The sequence below is a fragment of the Ochotona princeps genome, chromosome 16 (assembly GCF_030435755.1).
Source record: "Ochotona princeps isolate mOchPri1 chromosome 16, mOchPri1.hap1, whole genome shotgun sequence".
NCBI lineage: Eukaryota > Metazoa > Chordata > Mammalia > Lagomorpha > Ochotonidae > Ochotona > Ochotona princeps.
In genome coordinates this window covers 56,598,627-56,624,037 of record NC_080847.1, presented here as the reverse complement: position 1 = coordinate 56,624,037, position 25,411 = coordinate 56,598,627, and the positions used below count along the sequence as shown (strand labels likewise).

General features: G+C 60.5%; 2 protein-coding genes across 5 annotated transcripts; both read left to right on the top strand.

The window, feature by feature from the left end:
* On the top strand, window positions 1-21,800 carry PPP6R1 (protein phosphatase 6 regulatory subunit 1). Of its 4 annotated transcripts, none has more exons than XM_058674151.1 (24): window positions 1-201; window positions 8,772-9,004; window positions 10,201-10,387; window positions 10,460-10,597; window positions 10,677-10,742; window positions 12,186-12,298; window positions 12,380-12,493; window positions 12,828-12,990; window positions 13,082-13,234; window positions 13,312-13,446; window positions 13,685-13,749; window positions 13,852-13,967; window positions 14,044-14,129; window positions 14,207-14,296; window positions 14,674-14,771; window positions 16,138-16,195; window positions 16,283-16,458; window positions 20,206-20,336; window positions 20,421-20,601; window positions 20,695-20,765; window positions 20,861-20,942; window positions 21,280-21,390; window positions 21,466-21,534; window positions 21,617-21,800. In XM_058674151.1, exons 2-24 carry the CDS (start codon window positions 8,778-8,780, stop codon window positions 21,618-21,620), a joined length of 2,634 nt encoding a protein of 877 aa, XP_058530134.1. In that variant the 5' UTR covers window positions 1-201; window positions 8,772-8,777; the 3' UTR covers window positions 21,621-21,800. The 4 variants fall into 4 exon arrangements, with proteins under 4 accessions (XP_058530134.1, XP_058530133.1, XP_058530132.1 ...); XM_058674150.1 differs by lacking the exon at window positions 1-201 and adding an exon at window positions 1,565-1,700 and having other exon boundaries at window positions 12,861-12,990; XM_058674149.1 differs by lacking the exon at window positions 1-201 and adding an exon at window positions 1,565-1,700.
* Window positions 21,801-22,724: 924 nt separating this feature from the next.
* On the top strand, window positions 22,725-24,767 carry TMEM86B (transmembrane protein 86B). Its single transcript, XM_004597101.2, has 3 exons — window positions 22,725-23,315; window positions 23,482-23,719; window positions 24,188-24,767. Exons 1-3 carry the CDS (start codon window positions 23,268-23,270, stop codon window positions 24,568-24,570), a joined length of 669 nt encoding a protein of 222 aa, XP_004597158.2. The 5' UTR covers window positions 22,725-23,267; the 3' UTR covers window positions 24,571-24,767.
* Window positions 24,768-25,411: the final 644 nt, after the last annotated feature.

Below are 25,411 nucleotides of genomic sequence, written 5' to 3'. Positions count from 1 at the left end.
CGGACGCCCGTGGACGCTGACCGCGGACCCGGCGGATCTCGACGGAGACCCCCCCCGGCCCGAGGGCGCGTGCGCGCGACCCCGCCGCCGCCCCCGCCCCCACAGCCCGGGCCCCGCAGCAGGGGCCGGAGCCGCCGGCGGCGGGCGGGGGGGGCGCCCCGATGAGCCCCGAGTGTGAGGAGCCGCCGCCCCCCCGCGCAGGTGAGCGCCGCCGGGCCCCGGCTCGCCTCCCGGCCCTCAGCCCCCTGCCCCGGGGCTCTCCTGGCCGCCTGAGTCTCCTCCAGCCTGGCAGACCTGTCATTCTGGGGTCCCTCAAGTCTGTCTGGCCTCAGCGCCCCCACCAAGCCTCTCGGCGTCTCCCCTCGCATCCCCCCAGGTCCCCAGGTCTCCCCTCAGGTCCCCCCTCAGGTCTCCCCTCAGGTCTCCCCAGGTCCCCCAGGTCTCCCCTCAGGTCTCCCCTCAGGTCCCCCAGGCCTCCCCTCAGGTCCCCCCTCAGGTCCCCCAGGTCTCCCCAGGTCCCCCAGGTCTCCCCTCAGGTCCCCCCAGGTCCCCCAGGTCTCCCCTCAGGTCCCCCAGGTCCCCCGGGTCTCCCCTCAGGTCCCCCAGGTCTCCCCAGGTCCCCCCAGGTCCCCCAGGTCCCCTGGTCTTCTCTCAGTTCCCCCGGGTCCCCCAGGTCTCCCCTCAGGTCCCCCGGGTCTCCCCTCAGGTCCCCCAGGTCCCCCCAGGTCCCCCAGGTCCCCTGGTCTTCTCTCAGTTCCCCCGGGTCCCCCAGGTCTCCCCTCAGGTCCCCAGGTCCCCCCTCAGGTCCCCCAGGTCTCCCCTCAGGTCCCCAGGTCTCCCCTCAGGTCCCCCAGGTCCCCCCTCAGGTCCCCCAGGTCCCCCCTCAGGTCCCCCAGGTCTCCCCTCAGGTCCCCAGGTCTCCCCTCAGGTCCCCCAGGTCCCCCCTCAGGTCCCCCAGGTCCCCCCTCAGGTCCCCCAGGTCTCCCCTCAGGTCCCCCGGGTCTCCCCTCAGGTCCCCCAGGTCCCCTGGTCTTCTCTCAGTTCCCCCGGGTCCCCCAGGTCTCCCCTCAGGTCCCCAGGTCCCCCCTCAGGTCCCCCAGGTCCCCCCAGGTCCCCCAGGTCCCCTGGTCTTCTCTCAGTTCCCCCGGGTCCCCCAGGTCTCCCCTCAGGTCCCCAGGTCCCCCCTCAGGTCCCCCAGGTCTCCCCTCAGGTCCCCCAGGTCCCCCCAGGTCCCCCAGGTCCCCTGGTCTTCTCTCAGTTCCCCCGGGTCCCCCAGGTCCCCCCTCAGGTCCCCCAGGTTCCCCCTCAGGTCCCCCAGGTCCCCCCTCAGGTCCCCCAGGTCTCCCCTCAGGTCCCCCAGGTCTCCCCTCGGGTCCCCCAGGTCTCCCGGGTCTCCCCTCAGGTCCCCAGGTCCCCCCTAAGGTCCCCCAGGTCTCCCTGGTCTCCCCCCAGGTCTCTCGGGTCTCCGCTCAGTCCCCCCGGGTCTTTGGGTCGGTCTCCTCAGCCCCCCAAGGCTGGCCCCGGGCTCTGTGACCTCACGTGCCTGCCCCCGCTGCTCTTTGTCCTCTGTTGCCTGTGTCCCTTGTCCCCGGGTGGCAGGCCGCAGGTGTAGCTGGCTCAGGGTGGCTGGCAGGCGGTGACAGATGGAGAGCGGCAGGAAGGGCCTCGTGGGGAGGAGCAGCACGTGCAGAAATGTGAAGGTGCGGGTGCACCTGCCTGAGGGCTGGAAGGTTCTGGAAAGGAAGCTGTGCTGTCTGAGGGGTGGCTCGGGGGTGCGCGGTGCTGCTGCCGGCTCGGTTGGCTCAGGTGCCCAGCTCTTGGGCATGAAGGAGCCCTTGGCTCGGTGTGCGTCCTGGGGAGCTCAGCCCCGGCTGGCTCTGGGGTGGCATCCCGGGGTCGCAGTGGGGGCTGCTCGTGCCTGCAGGTGCTGTGGCGCCGGGCGAGGTCTGTGCGTGTCGCCCTGCCAGCAGGCGTGCTGCCCTCGCCGGGCGCACAGGGTTGTGGCGTGCCTGGGGGCTCTCACGGAGGACGGGGTGTCACCCGGGGATCCTGGGAATGTTTTGACAGGTTGGTTTGGTCTGCTTGGCTGGGCGCTGCCAGCGCCCGGTGGAGGGAGGCCCCCACCCGCGGAGCCCGCCGAGCCCCACGCGGCAGCGGGCTGCAGGGAAGCCTCCCGTGGGCACTGGGCAGCGGCGCGTGTGCTCGGGGCTGGCCGGCTTCCGTCCTGGTGGCTGTGGCGTCTGCTGGCTCGAGCGTCTGTCCGGTCCCCACCCCTCATCCCGTGTTCAGACTTCAGCCAGGCGACTTCAGCAGAGACCCCCTTCAGCTTGGGGTCGTGCTGGCAGCTCCCGTGGCTGTGGCCTGGGAGTCGAATGGGCTTGCAGAGTTGAGGCGCAGGTGCTGTGGGCAGCGTGCCGAGGACGCCCTGGCCGTCAGGGAGACCTCCTGGAGGAAGTGTGTCTCAGGGACGCAGGAGGCGGCGAGGGCAGGTGGCGAGAGCAGGCCTGCTCGGGCTGGGAGCCGTCGGGGCTGCAGCAGGAGACGAGGTGACTGGGGGACGCATGGCCCAGAATCGCCCGGCACCTGCGTGGGGGGGACTGGCTATCCGTTCCATGCCAGACCGTGGTTCTTTTAGCTTTGAATTATTTGAAGGTTAGAGTGACAGAGACCTTTCATGTTCGCATGAATGTCTGCGGTAGCTGGGGCTGGGCTGGGCAGAAGCCAGGAGCTCTGGATCTCCCACATGGTTGGGGGGTCCCGAACATGTGATTCCCCCCATGCTGCTCCCAGGTACGGCAGCAGGCTGGGAAGCAGAGCTGCTGGGGCTTGAGCCCAGCTCTGGCATGGGGTGTGGGAGTCCCAAGGGGCAGGGCCCACTGCCACCCGTGTCGGTGTTACAGTCACCCTGTTGGAGGTGTTTCTCAGGTGACGACAGGAGGGGCCAGGGCCTTTGGTCCAGCTGCGCAGATTTCTGGTTGTGAGATACGGCTGAACGCAAGCCGCGCTGACCTCTGATTGCCCTGTTAACCAGCTCTGTTTCTCCCAGGGACTTTGCAAAGTTATTGGTCTTACTATTTCCTTTTTTATTTCTTTTAAGATTTACTTACCTGTTTTGAAAGAGTTATGATGAGAAAGGGAGAGACAGGTTGTCCATGCGCAATGGCCAGGCCTGAGCCAGAGCTGGGCCAGGCGGAAGCCGGGCACTTCATCCAAGTCTTGCACATGTGTGTCATGGCCAATGCTCTTGGGCTGTCTGCTGCTTTTTCTGGGCCACTAGTGGGGAGCTGGACTGGAAGCAGAGCTGCTGGGACTTGAACTGGTTCCCGTTGGATTTGGGTGCTGTGGGCAGTGCTCCCACCCCCGCCCCCTTTAAGCTTGTTCCGTCTGTGTCCTTCGTGACGTCGGCATTCACAGCCATAGCTCCCTGAACTCTGTTCCCCAAGCCAGAGCTGGTGCCTGGCCTACGTTCTGGAGGGGGTGGCCCTTGGGGTGGTCTCCGGCCACAGGGTCTCTGGGCCTCCCTCCTCAGGTGGCATAACCCTGCTTACACGTGTCCCCAGAGTTGCCTCGCTGGGTGGCTGTGAGCCTGTGGCACCTGCTCAGGCCAGCTCTGAGGTGGTGGGTTTGCTGTTACCCATACCCTGTCCTGGGTGTTGAGTCCCCCACCCCCTTCACAGAGTAAGCCAGGCGCTGACTGGGATGGGGGGCTTATGGGGACGAGGAGGGTCATATTTCCCCATTGTCTGAACTGCCAGGCCTTGTAAGGAGTAGGGTGCTGGTCCAGCCTGAGGGCTGTCCTGGTGTCAGCACCCTCACCTCCAGGTGGCTTTGGTGGCTGTCTCTGGTGGCCTTCCCAAAGGCCTCTGTGCCTTGACCTCCGTTCCCCAGTGCTGGGCCCCTGGGCAGGGGAGAGGTGGGCAGATGAAAGGCAGCCCTGCAGCTCTCTGGCAGTGGGTTGTGTTTGCAGGGCAGTGGGAGCTGTAGTTTGGTCCGAAGCCGAGGAAGGGACTGTAGGCTCCTGAGAGGGGCACAGGGGAACTGCGACAGAGGCCTGGGCCCCCCACCCCCAGGACAAACCAGGAACCGGGGCAATGGCCGAGCCGGCAGACAGCGTGCCCGGAGGCGGCTATCGTTGGCAGTGGCTTCCGTTTGTCGTGTTCAGTTTCCTCTTCCTCTGCAGCCAGAGTCAGAGTTTTCAAACGGTTCTGAACACCAGTGGTAGTCACTTCCGTTTTCTTGAAGTTGCTGAAGGTTGGAAAGGGTGGGGGTGGCGGGGAGTGTCTGAGTGATCTGACACCGAGCAGCTGAGCCCCGGAGGCCACTGGACTGAGGAAAGGACCCTGCTCTTGGCGACAAAGGTGGCACCCTTTGGGGGTGTTGTCCACCAGTGGTGCTGGGGACAGGCTAGGGGGAGGCTCACACCTCTCAGGTCCAGCTGTGCAAGGACCACCTGTGGTTGCCCAGCTCGCAGCAGCTCCTGCCAGATGTGTGCCCGTTTTACAGTCTGCAGGCTGTCACCCAGTAACAGTGGGAGTGAAAGCCACCCCTGCTGCCTACACCCAGGGTTCCCAGTGAGTCCCCTGCAGTTGGAGGGTGGGAGCTGCCTGCGCACTGCCTGTGTTTCGTCCTTACTCTGCGCGAAGCCTGCCAAGTGATGGTTACGTGGTTTTGCGCACCAGTTACACAACAGCCCTGAGGTTGCAGCTGAAGCTGCTGCCCAGGTGAGCTCTGAGCTCCCTTGTGGACATGGCGTCGTGGAGACATGACCACAGTGTCCATTGTCCGTGCCCCTCCAGTGCTGGCCTGCCACGGGTGCTGCTCCTCTGTGTGGACAGAGGTCATGTGTTCACCACCCGGAGCTTCTGTCTGCTGTTCGTCTCAGCACGGGCTTTGGCCGGAAACTGGCAGTCTTGGTTATTTTGGCGGTTACCCTTTGAGATTATTCTGCTCCCCAGGTACACCCAGATCAGGAAATCCATCCTTGCTGCCACCATCAGGGCTCTGTGGGCTGGTGAGTCAGCCTCCCTGGGCCTCAGTTCCCTCACCTGTGACGGGGGCTGTCAGGTGGCTGAACTCGGGTGGGGGGGTGACTGGTCCCTTGAGGCCCAGTGTCTGGCACATGTTGGGGTTTCGCTGTGTATGGGAGGTTGCCAAGGCCCAGCACCTGGCACAAGTCGGGCTTCACTGTGTGGGGACAGTAAGCTGTGTGTTTCCCTATGAAGCAGGGGCTTCATCCCCGTCCCATCCGATCCAGCGCCTGCCAGCCCCAAGCCCAGCCTGCTGTGGGATGACTTCTCTTTACTGCTGCCCTGACAGCTGTGACCCAGGGCTCGTGAGAACATGGTAGTTCTGTGCTGGGTGCCGGCCTTGGGCAAGCAGCGTTCTGGGGAAGCATTGGGGTTGTGTGGGAGCGTGGGAGTACTGAGCACAGCACAGCCACAGGGGGACTGCACATCCAGGAAGTCTCGGGTGTGAGGCTATACTGGGCCTTGGCCTGACTGGCTAGGTACGGTCCTCCTGACAGTGAGCACTTGTTGGAGATCCTGAGATGCAATGCTGTTGCTAAGGTGCACTGGTCATAGCAGGTTCCGGAAATAGAGTGTGGAATGGGTGAGGAAGACCAAAGGAGCCAGTGTAGACTTGGGGTGATTTGAGAGTTGTGGGGGGCCGTGAGGGTCTCGGGGCCTGTCATCATTGCAGCCGGGCTGCTTGTGGAAGATGGGCCTGGAGAGGCCTGCGGGCTGCGGCTGCTGGAGGGTGGGCACTGTTGCTGGCTCGGATTAGGGAAGGGTTTGTAGTGTCCAGTCTTCTTCTTTCCTCTTTTTTGAAGTCTTTAAAATGCTTATTTTTAACTGAGTTGTGATGAAGTTGCCTTCCTGCTGCTGATTGGCTCTCTGGGTATTTATACCAGCTGGGCGCATGAGAAGGGAACCGGATCAGGAGAGAAGCAGCTGGGGCTCAGAGCAGTGTCCATAGCCGTGTCAGCATTGCAGGCAGCAGCTCAACCCTTGGGGCCAACACTAGCTGCTCGAAGGGATGACAGTGACGATGATAATGATTAGAAAGGCAGTTACAGTGCCTGGTGTGGTAGCCTAGTGGCTAAATCCTTGCCTTGCATGTGCCAGCATCCCATATGGGCCTGGCTCATGTCCCAGTTTCCCCAGTTCCCCTCCAGCTCCTTGCTTGTGGCCTGGGAAAGCAGTGGAGGACGGTCCAAAGCCTTGGGATCCTGCACCCACATGGGAGACCGAGAAGAGGCTCCTGGCTTCGGCTCGGCTTAGCTCTGGCCATTGCGACCAGAGAGTGAACCAGTGGACAGAAGATCTGTCTGTGTCTCCTTCTCTTTGTAGATCTGCCTTTCCGGGAATAAATAAATAAATCTTAAAGAACAGCCAGCCAGTTACAGAGAGCAAGGAGCCTGTTGCTCTCAGCCCGGACGGTGTCTGGAGAGAAGCATGAGGTACCGCAGCACAGCAGGCCCCGAGTGGCACTTAGCACACTCCACTGAAGACCTGTTGGGCACTTTTTTTTTTAAAGATTTATTATTTTTATTGCAAGGTCAGATATACAGAGAGGAGGAAAGACAGAAAGATCTTTCGTCCGATGAGTCACTCCCCAAGTGACCGCAATGGCTGGAGCTGCGCTGATCCGAAGCCAGGAGCCTGGAGCCTCTTCTAGGTCTCCCATGCGGGTGCAGGATCCCAAGGCTTTGAGCCGTCCTCAACTGCTTTCCCAGGCCATAGGCTGGGAACTGGATGGGAAGCGGGGCAGCTGGGATTAGAACTGGCACCCACGGTTCTTATCCCGGCAGCTCCACTTTCCATCCAGCTCCCTGCTTGTGGCCTGGGAAAGCAGTTGAGGACGGCCCAACGCCTTGGGACCCTGCACCCATGTGGGAGACCTGGAGGAGGTTCCAGGTTTCTGGCTTCGGATCGGCGCAGCACCGGCCGTTGCGGCTCACTTGGGGAGTGAATCATGGGATGGAAGATCTTCCTCTCTGTCTCTCCTCCTCTCTATATATCCGCCTTTCCAATAAAAATAATAAATCTTTAAAAAAAGAAAAAACAACAAAAAAAACCTGGCACCCATATGGGATCCCGGCGCGTTCAAGGTGAGGACTTTGGCTGCTAGCCCACCATGCCAGACGCTGTACTGGGCACTTCTCAGGCTAGGCCAGAGCTGGCTGTGGCCAGGGCACTGCCCAGGCACAGCAGGTGCTGGAGCGGACCAGGTTGGAGTCAGTCGTTGGTTCTGTGAGACCCTGTGAAGGGGCAAGGCAGTTGCTCTGAGGGGTCCTTCTGCAGGGCTGGCTGCAGGCTGCGCTGTTCAGCTGGGGCCAGTGGTGCTTGGCCAGGGATCGGTCCTGAGTCCTGGTCCAGGTAATGGCCCTGAAGTGTGAAGACGGGCTTATCACGGTGAAGCCCAGGGTGCACCTGTCCAGGGAGTGTCTCCCTGCCCCCACTACAGGCCTGTGAGGTCTCAGGACGTGCGACTGTGATGGGGCACCCAGGATGTCTTCTCACAGCCCGGAGCTGGGAAGCAGAGGGGAGGAAGGTCACTCCTGATGCCTTGGCTGTGCCTGTCTTGTGGTGAGGCGGGCACATGTTGGCCCGTCCTTTGGCTGTTGACACTGCCTGGAGGGACAGTGGCTTGGGGGCACCTCAGCCTGTCCAGCCAGGACAAGGCTGGCGCTGCCCCGAGCATGGACGGCCTCCTTCTGGACCTGGTCCTCCATCTGTAGTTGGCTCTTCCTGGGGACTAGGGCTGAAGGCCTTTGTAGGGGGACAGCTGGTCCCGGAGGGAGTGTTGGACAGAGATGTGGCTGTGTTGGAGGAGGAGTGTCCCCGCCCCAGGCCAGCACTGCTCTGTCTTCAGAGCTCCTCGCCATGACTTGGGGCAGGTGATCGTAGCTCGGTCAGCACCTTCCCTCTAGTGAGTTTGACCAGTGTCACCCTAAGGGAAGGTGAGTGTGGCCTTGCCCCATCTGATGGGCTGGTGACAGTGCTGCGCTTGGTGCCTGTTCCCAGGGCATGTGCAGAGTGGGGTCTGCTGTCTGTGGGGCCTCGCGGGGCCTCAGGATGGTGTTGCCAGCGCTGCTCTGTCTGGATGGAGGAGGTCTGAGCCTGTGCTGGTAGCTCAGTGTTCTTACTCCCTGAAGTCTCTGATCCTGTTCTGGGAGCCCCACCCGCAACTTTTCGTCTTCCTTGTCCTAGGCCTAGGCACGGGTGGGGAGAGGATGAGCTGGGTGTGTTTGTGTGGTGTTGTATCCAGGCAACAACCACAAGCTGGAGCGTGCGTGTCCTTCCTCTCTTCCCCTTGCCACCACCCTGTACCTCACACGGGGCCTCGGGGGTTTGCCGGGCCAGAAGCAGCCGAGTGCTGGATGTCAGGGCACATTTCCATTTGGTCAGCACACACAGACCAGAGTGGATCTGACAAGAGAGGATCAGACCCCAGCCCCCGGAGCCCCCGGAGCCCCCGGGCTGGAACAGTAGACGGTGGTCCTCATGAGGTTATGTTGTGCACAGTGTTGGTCTTTTCTGGAGCCTCGTGTGGTTCACACCAAGGGCTTCACCAGGCCTGGGCTGAGGGTGGGCCAGACAGCAGGTCCTTTGGACTGTTAAAGAAGCCGCTAGAGGTGGGAGATGGCTACAGCCTTGTGCTGAGTGATGTGATGAGCTAGTGGGCAGCCTGGTCTGTGAGGTGTGGCTGAAGAGTCAGGGAGGGGGCTCCCGAGGTGTGTTGTCTGCTCAGTGTGCCCCTGTGTGCAGGGCGCCATGTTTTGGAAGTTTGACCTGCACACAAGCTCGCACCTGGACACGCTGCTGGAGCGGGAGGACCTGAGCCTGCCAGAGCTGCTGGACGAGGAGGACGTGCTGCAGGAGTGCAAGGTCGTCAACCGCAAGCTGCTGGACTTCCTGCTGCAGCCAGCCCACCTGCAGGCCATGGTGGCCTGGGTGACCCAGGAGCCCCCAGCCAGCGGCGAGGAGCGATTGCGCTACAAGTGAGTGCCTGGTCTCCTGTTGGGGTTTGCTGGAAAGAGTTACAGAGATCTCTTCTGTCTCTGGTTCACGCCCCACATGGCCACAGCAGCCATCTTCCACTACTCTTCCCAGGCCTTCAGCAGGGAGCTGGGTTGGGAGTAAAACAGCTGGAGTCAGGGCCAGTATAACATGCAGGGCCTTAACCCTCTGTGTCGCAGTGCCGGCTCCCTGCCACCCTTGTTCTCAGCAGAATTCCCTGGAGAGTCAGCCCGTTCGTGGGAGTAGACCACTGTTGCTTCTCGGCACAGAGGGTACACCTCAGGTTCCCATCAGAACTGACCCAACCTTGAGTGCTGACTGTGGGACAGCCCACAGGGCGTCTTTGTCACTTGACACGCTTTGAACTGTGAGCCACTTGAGGGCAGTGGCTGTGCCTGCCCCCTTGCGTGTCCGTGGTGCCTGGCCTGACGCGTGCCTCCTGCCTGCTGCCCCTTGGTGGGGCGGGAGTTGTGCCCCAGGAGCTAGCCATGGGGAAGGCAGGCCTGGGCAGGCAGGGCCTTGTCATGGTGTTGGAACTCTGCCCATCTCTGCTGCGTTCCTGCTGCCCACACTGTACTGTGTCTGTGCTGCTCCTGCATGTTCTCTAAGTGGACCGGGCAGGGGCTGTCCATCAGTGCTCCTGAGCTGTGGAGACCCTGTGGGCCAGGGTGAGCTGCAGCACCCAGGGGTGAGGATCAGTGGGGTGTCCCTCCTGCCCCCCAGAGTCTCCTGGCTGCAGACCCAGGGCCTCTGTTCATCCAGGACTGGGCTGCTACTCAGCATAGCAGGGACAGTCTTCCTAGCTGCTGGCCCCAGGAGTTCCTGGCCTGTAGCAGCACCAGGGACCCAGTTTTCCAGGGGAGGAGATGTCTGTAGAGTGCCCTGGTGTTGTGGTCTCACCTGGAGCAGACTGTGGTCCCGTGGGCCTTGGGTAGCCAGGTGTGATGGGGCACCTCATGAGGGGAGAAGGGGGTAGGAGCGTCACCAGGACTAGAGAATGGAGAGGCTTGGATGGCAACCAGGATGGGGCCTGGGCGTGGAGCTGGCAGAGGCAGAGGGGTAGGAATGGGGATTAAGACCGTCAGGACAGGCTACCGTTGGACGTGGTTTCGTGCAGGGGTGAGGGTGGCACCTGTGCCACATCTCTGAGCCTGTGCCGTGTGGTGCCCCCCTGCAGGTACCCCAGTGTGGCCTGTGAGATCCTGACCTCGGATGTGCCCCAGATCAACGATGCTCTGGGCGCTGACGAGTCCCTCCTGAACCGGCTGTACGGCTTCCTGCAGAGTGGCAGCAGTCTCAACCCGCTGCTGGCCAGCTTCTTCAGCAAGGTCATGGGCATCCTCATAAACCGCAAGACTGACCAGGTGCCGCTACCCCCACCCGGGTGGGCACTGTCAGTCGGGCCCCACGTGCTGACGTGGCATCTGTGTCCCCAGCTCGTGTCTTTCCTGCGCAAGAAGGATGACTTTGTGGACCTGCTGCTGCAGCACATTGGCACCTCGGCCATAATGGACCTGCTGCTGCGCCTGCTCACCTGTGTGGAGCGACCCCAGCTGCGGCAGGACGTTGTCAACGTGAGGGGCTGGCGCCGTGGGCGGGGCGGGGCTGAGGACAGGGAGGAGCCGGGCTGAGCCAGTGCCCTCTCGCCCTCAGTGGCTCAATGAGGAGAAGATTGTCCAGCGGCTGATCGAGCAGATCCACCCGTCCAAGGATGACAATGTGAGTGTGGGCTGCTCTGTCCTCTCCCTGTCAGGTCGGCTGTCCATGCCTCACTTCTGCCTTCAAGTAAAGTCAAATCATCATCTTTTATTTGTTATGCATTGAATATTTATTATTAACCTTAAAATCCGAGAGCAGAACTTTCACATTTCCCCCCTCACAACAAAAGATCATGAACAAATTACATCTGAATTATTTTAGCAACAGATAGTCTGTGTTCTTAAAGACAGTAACTCCTCATGTTTATGATTTAACTCTTGCTGAGACTTTCAAAGTGTTTTTCTACTTTCTACATGCACAAATCATCTTTAAAAAGATTAACTATGAGAGGGAGAGATAGAGGTCTTCCTTGCACTGGATCACTCCCCAAGCAGCAGTAACAGCTGGAGCTGAGCCAATCCAAAGCCAGGAGTCTCTTCTGGGTCTCCCACACAGGTGCAGGGTCCCAAGGCTTTGGGCCGTCCTCCACTGCTTTCCCAGGCCACAGGCAGGGAGCTGGATGGGAAGTGGGGCTGCCAGGACATGAACCAGCGCCCATGTGGGATGCTGGCACTATAGACAGCAGCTTTACCCATAGTGCCAGCCCCCAGCTCTGCCCTTTTAAAGGATGAATTAGTGAGAGCGAGCAGGGAGAACCAGGGCTCTCGAGCCTTTCAAGACAAGGGTCGGCCACACAGTATTCTTTCCTGAGGAATGGGTCTATTGAGGATCCAGCGGACCCTCCAGGTGCCCACCACGTTCTCATCCTTTGTCTCTGCTGTCCTTGAGCTTCCACCCGGCAGTCCCAACATCCTCACCCAAAGCTTACGTTCCCCCAGCCTTCGGTCTTGGCTCCCTCTACCCCAGTGCCTGTCCCAGGGCTTCAGCCCCCCGAGGTCGCTGGAAGTGGTGTGTGCTTGAGCTGGCTGCAATTTGGGAGACCCTCGGGCTTGCAGGCTCCCCTAGGCCGACCTGTCCCCAGGAGGTCTTAGTGGCTGAGCTGCGGGCTGTACTCTGACTGCTGCTGGGCAAGATTCTCGACTCTGCTTGTCTTGTCTCTTTCTTTCTGTTCTTGAACAACTGAGATGGAAGGAGCTAGCGGAGGACTCTGGCCTTCACACAGTACTGAATGCTGCCGTCACTCCAGGGAGAATCGCTGCTTGCAGTCCCTCCGAGTCCGCCCCCTCATCTCCCTGCAGGCCCAGGCCCCTGTGTCTCTGTGGGCCTGACCTGCCCTGGACCTGCCCTGCCAAGGGGTTTCTGTGCTCTCTGGCTTCCTGGAGCACCCTGCCCTTCTGTGGCACAAGGAGACCTGTCTGGCTTGTGTATGCCCCAGTGCTTGCTGGGAAGCCTGAGCACCCTTGAATTGTCCACAACGCCCAGGGGCTCGTGAGCGGGACTCCCTGCACCAGTCTGTGCAGGGCCAACAGCTCACCGGGACCCTCGGTGTCTTACCCTGTCCAGCAACATTCCAATGCGTCCCAGTCCTTATGTGACATCATTCGCCTGAGCCGGGAGCAGATGATCCAAGGCCAGGATGGCCCCGAGCCAGACCCACTGCTGGCCACCCTGGAGAAGTAGGTTTACAAGAAGCCCAGCCTGGGAGGGGGAGCACTGGGTCCAGCCTCCTGTCCTGACCCCACCCTGCCTGGGCCTAGGCAGGAGACGATGGAGCAGCTGCTGAGCAACATGCTAGAGGGTGAGCAGAACCCGTCCGTCATCGTCAGCGGGATCCAGGTGCTGCTGACCCTGCTGGAGCCCCGCAGGCCAAGGTGAGGGCCCAGAGGGGAGGCTGCTGGGTCCACTGTGCAGAGCCCTACCACACACTGCTTCACGTGGCGAGGATTGTGGTCCCTTTCATGGTGGGTAGGATAGGAACGCGTGTGGGCATTGATGTCAAGCCCCCCCACTTGCTCACCCAGTCCCCCTGTTCCTGAGGAGCTTGCTGGCTCTTCCCTGTAATACTCCTGCCAACAGGGCTCCAAATGAGAGCAGCCGCTCATGGTGCCCACAAGTCCTTGCTCCCTTCCGGAGTATTCTTGTGCACACACACGGGCGCTCAGCCCTCCTGGGTGTGCACTGCCCTTTGCCCTGTCCCTGCTGCAGGCCTGAGTCGGTGACCATGAACAACTTCTTCAGCAGTGTGGATGGGCAGCTGGAGCTCTTGGCCCAGGGGGCCCTAGAGAGTGTCATGTCCAGCATGGGTGTCCTGCACGCCCTGCGCCCACGGCTTGGCCACTTCCACCAGATCCTTCTGGAGCCACCCAAGGTCAGTGTGAAGAGAATTATGGTCCCAGGGGAGGTGTAAGGGGGTGGGTAGGGCTCCTGGGAAACTGAGCCTGCCTTGTCTCCACCTACAGCTGGAGCCTCTGAGGATGACATGGGGCAGCCTGGCACCCCCGCTGGGCAACACACGGCTACATGTGGTCAAGCTGCTGGCCAGTGCCCTGAGTGCCAATGACATGGCTCTAACGCAGGAGCTCCTGGCACTGGATGTACCCAGCACTTTGCTGGTGTGTGACAAGACCTGGGCTGGGCGGGAGGACAGGCTCGGGGCTGGGGCCTTTCTGATGCTGGCCTGTCCTCCCAGGACCTCTTCTTCCACTATGTCTTCAACAACTTCCTGCACACTCAAGTGGAGATGTGTGTGAGCGCCATGCTGAGCTCAGGGCCCCCTGCCGAAAGCAGCCCTGAGGCGCCCCACTCAAACCCCGTCGTGACACACGTGAGCCAGGGCCCCGCCTCCCAGAGGCTACCCTACCCCTTTCGCTGGTGCTTCTTGGGTGACGTCAGCTGCTGGCAGCATGGGTGTAGGCAGGCAGAAAGTACCCTGGCCTCACACGCTGTGGAGACAGCAGGGACTGAGGGCTCCTTGTAGAAAACCCAGCTGTGGTGGCAGGTGGAGGGGTGCAGCCCAGCCTCTCACCCCCACCCCCAGCCGCCTTGTTCCCTCTCCCCGACAGCTGCTGCAGCGCTGCCACTTGACAGAGCGGATCCTGACCTCCTGGGAGGAGAACGACCGTGTGCAGTATGTGTCTGGGGCCTGTCTGGGGTTGAAGGGGTGGGCAGAGGGTAGTAGTGAATGGTAGTGGGCCCAGGCTCTGGTGTCCAGCGTGGCCTCTCTGCCCAGGTCTGGAGGCGGCCCTCGGAAAGGCTACATGGGCCACCTGACGCGAGTGGCCAATGCCCTGGTGCAGAACACGGAGAAGGGGCCCAATGCCGAGCAGCTGGGGCAGCTCCTGAAAGGTGAGGGGTCTTGCCTGGGGTCTGCTGGGGTTGGGGGCTGGAGAAGGCCTTGTCCTTAGCACCTCTCTGTGTGCAGAGCTGCCAGCTGAGCAGCAGGAGCGGTGGGAGACTTTTGTGTCAGGACCCCTGGCAGAGACCAACAAGAGGAACACCGTGGATCTGGTGAGCCAGTGGCCTGACTGCCTCACTACGTTGGGCTGGGCCCTGGCAGGCCCTGAGCGCCTTGTGCCCCTCCCCAGGTGAACACCCACCACCTGCACTCCTCTAGTGATGACGAGGATGACCGGCTCAAGGAATTCAACTTCCCTGAGGAGGCTGTGCTGCAGCAGGTGGGTCTGAGGGCGTGCCTTGGCCTGCCCAGCTCCCCTCCAGCACCCCTTCCATCCCCCGTAGGGTGTCGGGGTGCCCTGACCTGCTCAGCTCCTCTCCAGCACCCCCTTCATCCCCCACAGGGTATGGGGGTGCACTGACCTGCCTAGCTCCCCTCCAGCACAGCCTACTCCACCTCCCACAGGGGGGTGCCTAACCCGCCCTGCTTCCTTCCCTCCACTCCCCCGCAGGGTGTCGGGGTGCCCTGACCTGCTCAGCTTCCCCACCACTCCCCCACAGGGTGTGGGGGTGCCCCGACCCACCCAGCACCCCCTCCATCCCCCTGCAGGGTGTGGGGGTGCCCCAACCCGCGCAGCACCCCCTCCATCTCCTGCAGGCCTTCATGGATTTCCAGATGCAGCGTATGACCTCAGCCTTCATTGATCACTTTGGCTTCAATGACGAGGAGTTTGGGGAGCAAGAAGAGAGTGTAAAGTAGGTGTCCTGCCCAGCCTGCAGCCACACCGTGTGTGTGTGTGTGTGTGTGTGTGTGTGTGTGTGTGTGTGTGTGTGTGTGTGTGTGTGTGTGTGTGTGTGTGTGTGTGTGTAGACACCTGTCCCTCCTTCTTTACCCAGCCTACATGTGGGTTGCCCTGGCTGGGACCCTAGTGTTCACCTCCTGGTAGAAATCTGCCCCTACTGTCCCCTTCTGTCTGGAGAGGGAGGCCCAGAGCTGTCTGCCTGCTGTCCAGGCCTGACATACGTGGGCCTGGCTCCAGCAGCTGGTCCACAGCTGTCCACCTGCTGTCCACCTGTACACCTGTGTGCAGCTGTCCACCTCCAGCTCAGCCGTGGGGTCAAGGCCTGGTGTACATGGGCCTAGCTCCAGTGGCTGGCCCACAGCTGTCCACCTGTGACTCAGCCGTGGGGTCAAGGCCTGTTGTACGTGGGCCTGGCTTCTGCAGCAGGCCCCAGGCCTGATTCTGCTTTGTGTTGTTGGGCAGTGACTTTTTAAGATGGAATACCTCTCTGTCAGTGTTAGGAGAGGGAATTTCTTCTTAGTTGTTAAGTTTCCTGCCACAAGCAATGTGAAAGAAAAGCATGAATCCATGAACTTTTGTGACCTAATTGCGTAAGCTGATGCAGAGCGGCCATTGGGATCTGTTTGGGGAGGTAGGGTAGAGCAGTGGCCAGGTGGGCTCTGGGGTCAGCTAGGTCAGCTCCCGTCTTACAGACGTGGGGCAGGGTGTTGAGTGTCACTGCTGGCCAGCCACCCTCACTGCCTTCCTATGTTCTGCTGGTGGCAGGTGTGAGGGATCTACACTGCATCTTGCTTTGATTTCTACTTGAGTTGTCCCTGGATGAGACAGAAGCATCCGTGCAGTGGGACGGGTACATGTCTGACTGTGTGAAGGCTCAAGGGCACTGACCTGGCACAGCCTGCAGCCCCACGTCATGTCTCACAGGCTGTGATGAAAAATCCTGCAAACTCTTCTTTGTTCTGCATATGATGAAATGAGATCTGAAGTGTTAGTGATGTGCCGAAGGCTGAAGCCACAGTCTGGTCCGAATGTGGGACCCAGGCTCAGCTGGGCAGGCCCAGAGCTAGGGCTTCTCGAGTGGCTGACCCTTATTGTCCCCGTCCCTGGGTTGTGGGCAGCCAAGCCCAGAGGGCAGGCTCTGCTCCCAGTGTGTGTCAGGCAGCTCCTCATGTGTCCAGGGCTGTGGGTGTTGACTTTGGGTTACACATGCAGTTCAGGAACTGGGGGCATCCCAGGTAGTGCGGGGTGAGCTGTGTGCCGAGTGAGGCTGGCCTCGCCTGGCTGCTCCCCTGACCACACTGACTCTGCTGTCCCCCTAGCGCACCTTTCGACAAGACTGCCAACATCACCTTCTCCCTCAATGCCGACGATGAGAACGTGAGTGCCACACGTCCCTGGCTGTAGGCGGGCAGGGTGTGGGCGAGCTGAAAGCAGTGTGCCCAGCATCTTCCCCTGCCTCCACAGCCCAACACCAACCTGCTGGAGATTTGCTACAAGGACCGCATCCAGCAGTTTGATGATGAGGAAGAGGAGGAGGAGGAAGAGGGCCAGGGCTCAGGGGAGTCCGATGGAGAGTACGGGCCCTGGCAGGGCAGCCATGTGGCACGGGGGTCCCGCCTGGGCCAGCCCCCTGGTGTGCGGTGAGTACCCCTGCAGCCATGCAGGTCTCCAGTCAGGTGTGGCATGATGCAGGTGTGTGTGCACCTGCTCGGAAGTAGCAGGGGAGTTGCTTGTGGCCTCCTTGTTCTGAGCTGTGGCCTGGAGCAGGTACTTCCAGAACCCCCCTCTGTCCCGTGGCTCTGTCTCCCTGGAGGAGCACCTGTCTCCCGAAGTTCCAGTAGAACTCCCTCTGCAGTGTGCTCTGTCTCCCTGGAGGAGCACCTGTCTCCCGAAGTTCCAGTAGAACTCCCTCTGCAGTGTGCTCTGTCTCCCTGGAGGAGCACCTGTCTCCCGAAGTTCCAGTAGAACTCCCTCTGCAGTGTGCTCTGTCTCCCTGGAGGAGCACCTCTCTCCTGAAGGTCCAGTAGAACTCCCTCTGCAGTGTGCACTGGTTGGGCCTGGAGTCACAGTGGCAAAAGGGCACTCGCATCATACTGCTTGTTGCCATCTGCACCGACTCACGGCCTGCCCTCCAGGACTCCTGGAGAAGAGATTAGGGTATTTCAACCTTCTTAGTGGTGTGTGACCTGTGCAGACCAGTGTGTCAGAACCCACCATACTCTGGAACCGGCCACCCCCGGGCCAGCAGCCACCCTCCGTCCTCAGGTAGCACTGTCTTAATTTTTGATCACTTGTTCTCAGCACTGTGTTCAGGAAGACCCTCCCTCTGACTGGCATGTTTGGGTCTTGCTCATTCTGGCTGCCAGAGCTGGGCGTGCCACCATGTACACTGCCTTGGTTGACTTGCTGACTCTTGGGGCAGGCTCAGGTTGTGAACATCTGCCCACATGTTGGTGTGCATGTGGTGGTGCACCTGGCTAGGTCCAGCAGCTTGCTTTACTCCAGCGTTCTGTGCTGTTGGCACTTGGATGGAGATTTTTGGATGTGTAATGAGCGTCATGTCCTGTGTGGCGTGAGGTGGAGATGTGGACAGACTGTCCTAGCTGCGTGGTGCCCCTGGGCAGCGTCCTTTGGCCGGATGGGTGAGGGCTTGTCCCTGCCCAGCTGTCATCACTCTGTGTCTCCATTTCACACTTGGGATGATTAGAACGGGAAAATGTGCATCTTCCACCTTGTTTCTCTTTTTGTTGTTTGTTTTAAGGTTTATTTTGAGAGACAGAAATCTTCCTTCCAGGGGTTCACTTCTTACGTAGCTGCATTGGCCAGTACCAGGCCAGGCCAGGCCGGAGCCAGGAGCCAGGAGCTCTGTCCAGGTCTCCCAGCGGGTGCAGGTTCCCAAGCACCGAGCGCGTCCTCTGCTACTTTCCCAGGTGCTTCAGCAGGCAGCTGGATGGGAAGTGCAGCAGCGAGGACTGAACTGGTGCCCGTATGGGATCCTAGCACGTGCAAGGCGGGCACTTCAGCCACTAGGCGACCATGCCGGGCCCCTAGAGAGTTTTTTAAAACATAACATTACATCTTGCAGCTCATGAATGTGGAGTATGTTTCTATTTTAGTTATTCTGTACTGTTTTGAAAAAAGTTACTGTTAATGTGTTTGCAAGGCCAACAGATTTCCTGTTCATTGGTCTGCTCTGCAGATGCCCGCGACGGCCAGTGCTGGACAGGCTCGTGCCAGGACTTGAACTCGTTGTGGCTGTCACTTGGGCCACTTGGGCGTGTTGTTTGCCAAGTGTGCCTTTGCAGGAAGCACTCTGACATGATAGATGCTCAGTGGTGTGTTAACAGTAAGATGCCTGCCTTTCTTTAACTTCTTTCAGTATTCTTTTGTTTATAAACATAGAAAGTTTGCAGTTTTTTTGATTATTTCCGAATATGCTTTTTTATGGGGCTGGCATCATGATGGAGTGTGTTAAGCTGCCACTTAAAGGCTGTCTCTCTGTTGAAGCCCCTGGGAAAGCACTGGGTCACGTCGCTCAGCCTCAGCAGTGGACACCTCCCTCACTCCCACCTCTCCTGCTTCTCACTGATAGAAACCCAGCCACGCTGTTGTGTGCGTTCTCTGTGCTTAGTTCCTCCAAGTGGTTGGAGACAGCTGTGGATGTGTGGGGATGCAGGTTTGTGCAGCAGCCTCCTGTCCCCAGCCTGGCTGCGCTTGTTCCTGGGCCTGAACGGGGTCGCCTGTGACAGACAAGACTGTTTTGGGTTTTTTTTTGTTTGTTTTTTAAGATTTATTTATTATTTTTTATTACAAAGTCAGATGTACAGAGAGGAGGAGAGACAGAGAGAAAGATCTTCTGTCCGATGATTCACTTCCCAAGTGAGCCGCAACGGCTGCTGCGTGCCAATCCGAAGCTGGGAACCAGGAACCTCTTCCAGGTCTCCCACGCAGGTGCAGGGTCCCAAGGCTTTGGGCCGTCCTCGACTGTTTTCCCAGGCCACAAGCAGGGAGCTGGATGGGAAGTGGAGCTGCCGAGATTAGAACCAGTGCCCAAATGGGATCCCGGGGCGTTCAAGGCGAGGACTTTAGTCGCTGGGCCACACCGCCGGGCCCAAGACTGTTCTTTTTTATTATTATTTATTTTAAAGATTTATTTTTATTGGAAAGTCAGATATACAGAGAGAAGGAGAGACAGAGAGGAAGATCTTCGATCCAATGATTCACTGTCCAAGTAGCTGCAATGGCTGGAGCTGAGCCAGTCTGAAGCCAGGAACCTCTTGCGGGTCTCCCACGCAGGTGCAGGGTCCCAAGGCTTTGGGCTGTCCTCGACTGCTTTCCCAGGCCACAGGCAGGGAGCTGGATGGGAAGTGGAGCTGCCAGGATTAGAACTGGTGTCTGTATGGGATTGTTGGCATGTGGCCGCTAGGCTACTGAACTGGGCTTAGGATAGCTCCTTTCTTACCTGGATGTTTTGCCTAGGACCTCCAGGGCATTGTTGGGTCAGAATGACAGGAACATAAAGCCTCGTCTTTTTTTTTTTTTTTTAAGGATTTACTTATTTATTTGAAAGGCAGAGTCACATAGAGGGAGAGGTCTTCCCTCAGCTGGTTCACTGCCCAGATGGCCATAATGGCTGTGGCTGGGCCAGACTGAAGTCAGGATCCTGGACTGTCTTCCACATTCCCACCTGGGTGCAGGGCCCAGGCACTTGGGCCGTCTGCTATTACTTTCTCAGGTGCGTTAGCAAGGAGCTGGATCAGAGGTGGAGCCGCTAGGACTTGAACTGGTGGCTTAGCTCACTACTCCACAGCCCTAGCCCTGTGATGTCAGGAGTACAGTCTGTCTCGTGTTGCTAGGCACAGGTCTGCCTGAGGCATTTGGCATCCCTTGGTGGTCAGAAGGGTTCGCTGGGCTTCACACGTGCGTGTTAGAGTCCAGCGTCAGTTCCACCAAGTGGCTGGCTGGACTTCCCTACACTTGGGCCTTCCTGACAGTCCTGAATTGTGTGTGGTCAGCATTCAGCCAGTGTTTGGGGCCAGCTGTGTGTGCCTGGCGCTGTTGTTCAGAGCTCGGGCTGTGCCCTTCTGGAGCTGTAGCTGGCGGAGGAGGATGGCTTAAAGCTTCTGTGCAGATGGTGGTCAGGGAGGCTGGGGAGCCAACGCCCATCCGTGCTCATTGCCTGCCTGTGTGGAAGATTCCAGGGGGCCGCCACAGCCCTGCTGTTGCCTGCCCCCTCGGGCAGCTAGCAGCACTCCCCGCCCTGCCCCTGCCTGTCCCTTTGTCCTCTGTTGCTCCTCCAGCAGGGGCTGCCCTGGTGGTCCAGGGCTGCCAACAGAGGAGGGGCCCAGCAGTCCGCACTGCTGGCTAACCAGGTGTTTCTTGGACAGGAGTGGAGGCAGCACAGACAGCGAGGACGAGGAGGAGGAGGAAGAGGAGGAGGAAGAAGAGAATGACAGCCAGGCTGCCAGAGGAGAGGCTGGACCCCCCTCCCACCCCAGCCCTGACTCTCGACCTCCTGGTGAATTTTGGGCAGCCTGTGGGCAGACACGTGTAGGGACATCTGCCTGCTGCTGAGCTTACCTTCTGTCTCCCCCACTATCAGGCCCCAGCTGGACGGCCACCTTCGAGCCAGTGCCTACGGATGCCCCGACCTGTCCCCGAGTGTCTGGGGGAGAGCCGCCATGCTCTGGGCCTCCAACCCCACAGGGGTCCCTTGATGCACCCCAGGGCCTCCCCGTTCAGAGCCTGGCCATCCCTCCTGCCTGCAGCGCCCTGCAGCTCAGGTGGGCACCCGTGGGGCCGGTGGCAGGTGGGGGCAGGGTCCCCTCAGGCTTGTGCACTGACCCCAGTATACCCTTGGGTTCTCTTTGCCTCAGGTCTCAGGCCCTCATGACCCCCTCAGCACCTCAGGAAGCCGCAGATGGCAGCCAAGTTGTGGAGCCCTCAGGTGAGAGCCTCTCGTGCCCCAGCCCCCCATGGGCAGGCTTCAGGGGACAGCACAGCCTTCCAGGTTCCAGCTGACGGCCTCTCTCCTCCCTCCAGCCCCCTGCCAGGCCTTGGTCAGTGTTGGGGACCTCCAGGATGCCCTCCACAAAACGTGCTCCGCTCCTAGCTCCTTGGACAGGTGACCAGTGTGGTTGTGGGATGGTGTAGGGGGTGACGGACCTGGGAGAACCCAGCACCCATTCTCTGTCATCTGTCCCAGTGTGGCTCCAGGTCACCCAGCCTTGGGCCACTCTCTGGACATGACTGGGCAGTACTGTGCAGTACTGGCTCCCTGGATTGGGGTGGGGGGAGTTGCCCGCCTTGCCCCAGGACTGTGAGGTTCCCCTGCTGTGCTGCCTGCATCCCCAGGGTCTCTGGGCACAGAGAGCATCTGCCTGCCCCTCCCAGGTCTCACAGGAGGTTCCAATGGGCTGGTGAGGAATGAGGTGGTGCTAACAGTGGCCTGTTCCCCACAGTGCAACCAGAGACCCCTCTACCTCTGTCCCAGCCTCCGGGGCCAGCCAGCCCCCCAAGACCACAGATGGGGAGAAGAGCCCAGAGCCCATGGGGCCTCCCCAAAGCCAGAGGTGAGCTCTGAGCCTCCTGCTGGGGCTGTGGTAAGGGGAGGCAGAAAGTGATGTGGGAACCTTCTCTTCTGACAGTGCCCAGCCCCTCGAGCCTCAGATGCCCAACGGCTCTGCCACAACAGGGCCCACATCCCTGGGATACCCGTGAGTGTGACAGCAACCACAGCCTGGGCCGGCAGGGGCTGGGTGGGCTGCTGGACTCTCACGCGACCTTCTCTGTCCCCAGGTAGCTGCCTGGTCTTCTTGGTGGCCAAATCCTCCGTCCTCCACATGGATTCCTGGGTGGGGCAGGCCAGGTCTCAGGATTGGCTGCCTGCCTCCATCCGCCCCCCCTACGTTCTCTCTGGTCTCCCGGGAGGCTGGTGCCAGGGAGATGGACCCCCCACTTACCCACCCCCATTTGCACTGAGGAGAGAAATTACAGAGCTTTGCCTCCTGGAATAAAGATATAGAGAGTCACAGAGAGAGAAAGGAGAGAGACGTCTATTATATATTATATATGTATTGAGGGAGGAGGGCAAGAGGAGGCAGGATGCCGCCAGGCCAGCAGCCCTAAGCACAACCTCCACCCCGGCCAGCCTGGTGGGGGTTGGCACTGGGGGTCCGTCCCATGCTCTGGTGCAGATGCCCACACCCACACCCGGCCTCCGAGCTCAGGTCACCTTGGGGGCGGCTGGTGAGGGTGGGGCGTTGGGGCCCGAGGCGGGGCAGTGCCTTCACCCAGGGACCTGGCCTTGGGGGGCAGGGGCCTCCCCAGCAGCATCCCCAGAGGTTCTGAATCTCACCCCAAGGGGGTCTGCAGCCCCGCTGCCAAGTGGCCTTGTCCCACTCCCTCCCCTAGGCTGGCGTGAGTGTGTGTGTGTCTGTGCTGAGCTTCTATTTCATATTGCAAATACAAATAAAGGAAGACAGTTTACGACTGCTGGTCAGACCTTGCCTTCTGGGATGTGTGGTGGGGAGGGCCTGTGCCTCCAGGGAGGGTCACTGCCAGGTGCACCTGGGCCTGGGGGCCACCCACGGGCCCGTTTCATATCCCCACCTCCATCCCATCCATGCCTGAGCCACATGTGCCACTTTACCGCACTGTCCTTCACAGATGGCCTGGAAGAGATACTGAGCCTGCAGTGGCTGAGCTGTCCACTCTGGGGGAGCAGCCTAGGTTGGGAATAAGGGAGTGGGGGGAGTGGGAGAGGATGGGTAACAGTGGAGGGGCTGGGGGAGTAGGGGTGGCCGTCCAACAGGGCGCCTGCATGACCAAGGCCAACGGGGTGTCCAGGACCTTGCAGACGGGAAGACTGGACGGTGGATGTGGCCCCTGCTCTTGTGTTGCTCTGGGAAACTGGTTTTAGCTACGTCAGCTCCTGGGCGCTGGCGTCACCCACTGCAAGCCCCTGCAGAGTCCCTGCCAGCCCGCTGATAGGAGTGGCCAGGAGTTCCCACTCTTCCCTGTGGCCCACCCTGTACCGCTGCTGGTAGAGAATGCAGAGGCAGAGGGGGAGGCCCCTTAGGCAGTAGGTGGGGGAGGGAGCTGCCCATCCTGGCCCTGCTGGGCTGGCCTGAGCAGTGGCAGTTCCTGGGTGCCCACTGTTGCCGGCTCCTTGGAATCCTGCCGTTGCTCTCTGCTGATTGGCTGCACATAGAACAATGGGAGGGGCACTACTGTGTCCAGAGGCAGTGGGGTGGAGGGACCCCGGGTCCTTGTTGGCATCTTATCAGCAGGTGGCAGGCAAAGCCATCCCCCCACCGAGGGGGCCATCTCCCTGGGCCCTGTTATCAGGCCCAGAGTCCACAGGACGCTCCTCTGGTTAACGTGTAACCACAGGTTCTCCCCTGACACCCGCGGGAGCCGCCTGAGCCTGGGGGCATCACAGGCCAGCATGGACACTAACAAAGATGGGCTCCTGGGGCCACTCTTCTCCATCCAAGTGAGGACCTGTGGAGGAGGGGGTGGGGTTGGGCTGCGCCCCAAGGTGGTCCTAGGAGCCAGGGGACCATGGTCCTCACAGAGTGGGCCATCCGGACCTCTAGGGTTGGGGGACCCAGCTGAGCACTGGTGGCTCAGAGCTCCCTCCCCGTCCTGAGCCCCTGCAGGTCCGTCGCTGGATGAGCCCCTTCCTCCTCACTTGCTCTGTCTACTTCCTGCTGTGGATTCCGGAGGACCAGCCATCCTGGCTCGGCGCCCTGATCAAGTGCCTGCCCGTGCTATGCCTGGCGGTGTTCCTGTGGGCCGTGTCCCCAGTGGGGAGCTATGCACGCCTCCTCCAGGTAGCCTTGCTGTGCTCAGCCCTGGGGGACACTTTCCTCATTTGGCATGAGACCTTCCTCTATGGTGAGTAGGGACCTTGGGGTGCCCACATGGGGTTGGGTTGGTGTGAAACACAAACCTGGGGGTACAGAGGCTATGGTGTCCCTAGGGGGGGTGAGGAGGGGCCAGGCAATGGCGCAGAGGCAGACCAGGGTAGGGGACTGTTCAAGGAAGGTCTTGCTCCTTGAAGCAAATGCTGTGTGTGTGTGTGTGCGCACGTGCGTGTGCGCATGCTGGGGGCGGGGGGTTCAGCAGAGGGTGTAGGAATGCCCTGGGCCGAGGACAGGTGGGGGCCCTCCTGAAGAGTGGTGAGGCTTGCTGGACAGGCATGGGCAGGGAGAGAACCGACCAGGAGGCTGCGGGGGCGGCTAGCCTAGTTGCAGCTGGGTGTGGCCAGGGTGGGAGCTGGTGCTGGGATGGGGTGACAGGGCCCTGCAGAGGACCACCCTCCCATCCCTGCCCCCCCACCACACACACACTCTCTCTTACCAGGCATGGCCGCCTTTGCAGTGGCCCATCTGTTCTACTTGGCGGCCTTCGGCATGTCCCCGCTGCAGCCAGGCCTGCTGCTGGCTGTGGTGCCCGTCTTTGTCATGTTCAGCAGCGTCCTGCTGCTGCACCTGGAGGAGGACATGGTCCTCCCCGTGGTGGCCTATGGGCTCATCCTGAGCGCCATGGTGTGGCGCGGCCTGGCTCGGGGTGGGAGCGCTGGCTGGGGGGCAGTGCTCTTTGCGCTCTCAGATGGCGTGCTGGCCTGGGACAACTTTGTCCAGCCTTTGTCTAATGCCCGCCTGCTGACCATGGCCACCTACTACGCAGCCCAGACCCTCATTGCCCTGTCAGCCCTCAAGAACGCCGGGCTCAAGACCAACTAAGGGAGCGCACGCCAGGCAGGCCAGGCCAGGCCGGCTTCCGCTGCCCCTGCCCTATCCTAGGTCAGCCCTGCCTGCGGAATGCCCCCTGCAGCTAAGCTTAGCAGGATATCTCAGGCTGGCACAGGGTACTGGGCATCCAACTCCTGTCCCTCAGATCTAATACGGGAATCCAGGCCGTGCACTGGGCTTGCATTCAACCTCCGTGGCTGCCTGGCTGATTGTGCGTTTCCCGCAGAACCCCTTCCTCCATCTGCTAGCCCTCATCCCCACCACCCCAAGCCTATTTTTTCCAGTGCTTTAAGTAAAGTGGGTGTTGAATTGTCAATGTCTGTTTTTCCAGGAGGGATGCCAGGGGAGGCGGGAGGGCCGTGATCCAGAGTGGACATCCACAGAAGGCCCAGCAAATCCTCCTGGGGGCCTCTGGGGTAGAGGAGGCCTGACCAGGACCCAGACCCAGTGTCATTGCGTCATGGTTGGCAGCGGTCACAAATGGCCAGACGCCAGGTGCCTTGGAATGACACAGATGTTCCTGCCTGGCCCGGGCTCCAGGAGGCCATAAGCTCAGCACGAAGCTATGGGCAGTGTCTGCTTTCTGCAGAGGCTCCCAGTGACCCTCAGTCATCGAGTGGCCACTGCCTTCGGGACCCTGTTTGAAACCCAGGAAGAACATGTAAGATCTTTATCTACATAGACATACCCCGATATCCATGTAGGTACAGCATGTTACAGCATGCTTCATGAGCGACACAGCTGACTTGTTGCTATGAAGGGAGGGACGACAGAAGGCAGGCAGAGCCAGACCCCAAGTTCTACCCCTGAGGGACCGGCACTGTCTGGGTGA

What these genes read in the sequence shown, in the direction of transcription:
- PPP6R1 (XM_058674149.1), top strand. Translation starts at nt 1,644, where the DNA reads ATGGAGAGCGGCAGGAAGGGCCTCGTGGGGAGGAGCAGCACGTGCAGA. An exon ending in ATGTACCCAGCACTTTGCTG is followed by an intron (nt 13,235 to 13,311) that starts GTGTGTGACAAG and finishes CTGTCCTCCCAG; the next exon opens with GACCTCTTCTTCCACTATGT. An exon ending in GGGCCTCCCCAAAGCCAGAG is followed by an intron (nt 21,391 to 21,465) that starts GTGAGCTCTGAG and finishes CTCTTCTGACAG; the next exon opens with TGCCCAGCCCCTCGAGCCTC.
- TMEM86B (XM_004597101.2), top strand. Translation starts at nt 23,268, where the DNA reads ATGGACACTAACAAAGATGGGCTCCTGGGGCCACTCTTCTCCATCCAA. An exon ending in GGCCACTCTTCTCCATCCAA is followed by an intron (nt 23,316 to 23,481) that starts GTGAGGACCTGT and finishes GAGCCCCTGCAG; the next exon opens with GTCCGTCGCTGGATGAGCCC. An exon ending in GCATGAGACCTTCCTCTATG is followed by an intron (nt 23,720 to 24,187) that starts GTGAGTAGGGAC and finishes CTCTCTTACCAG; the next exon opens with GCATGGCCGCCTTTGCAGTG.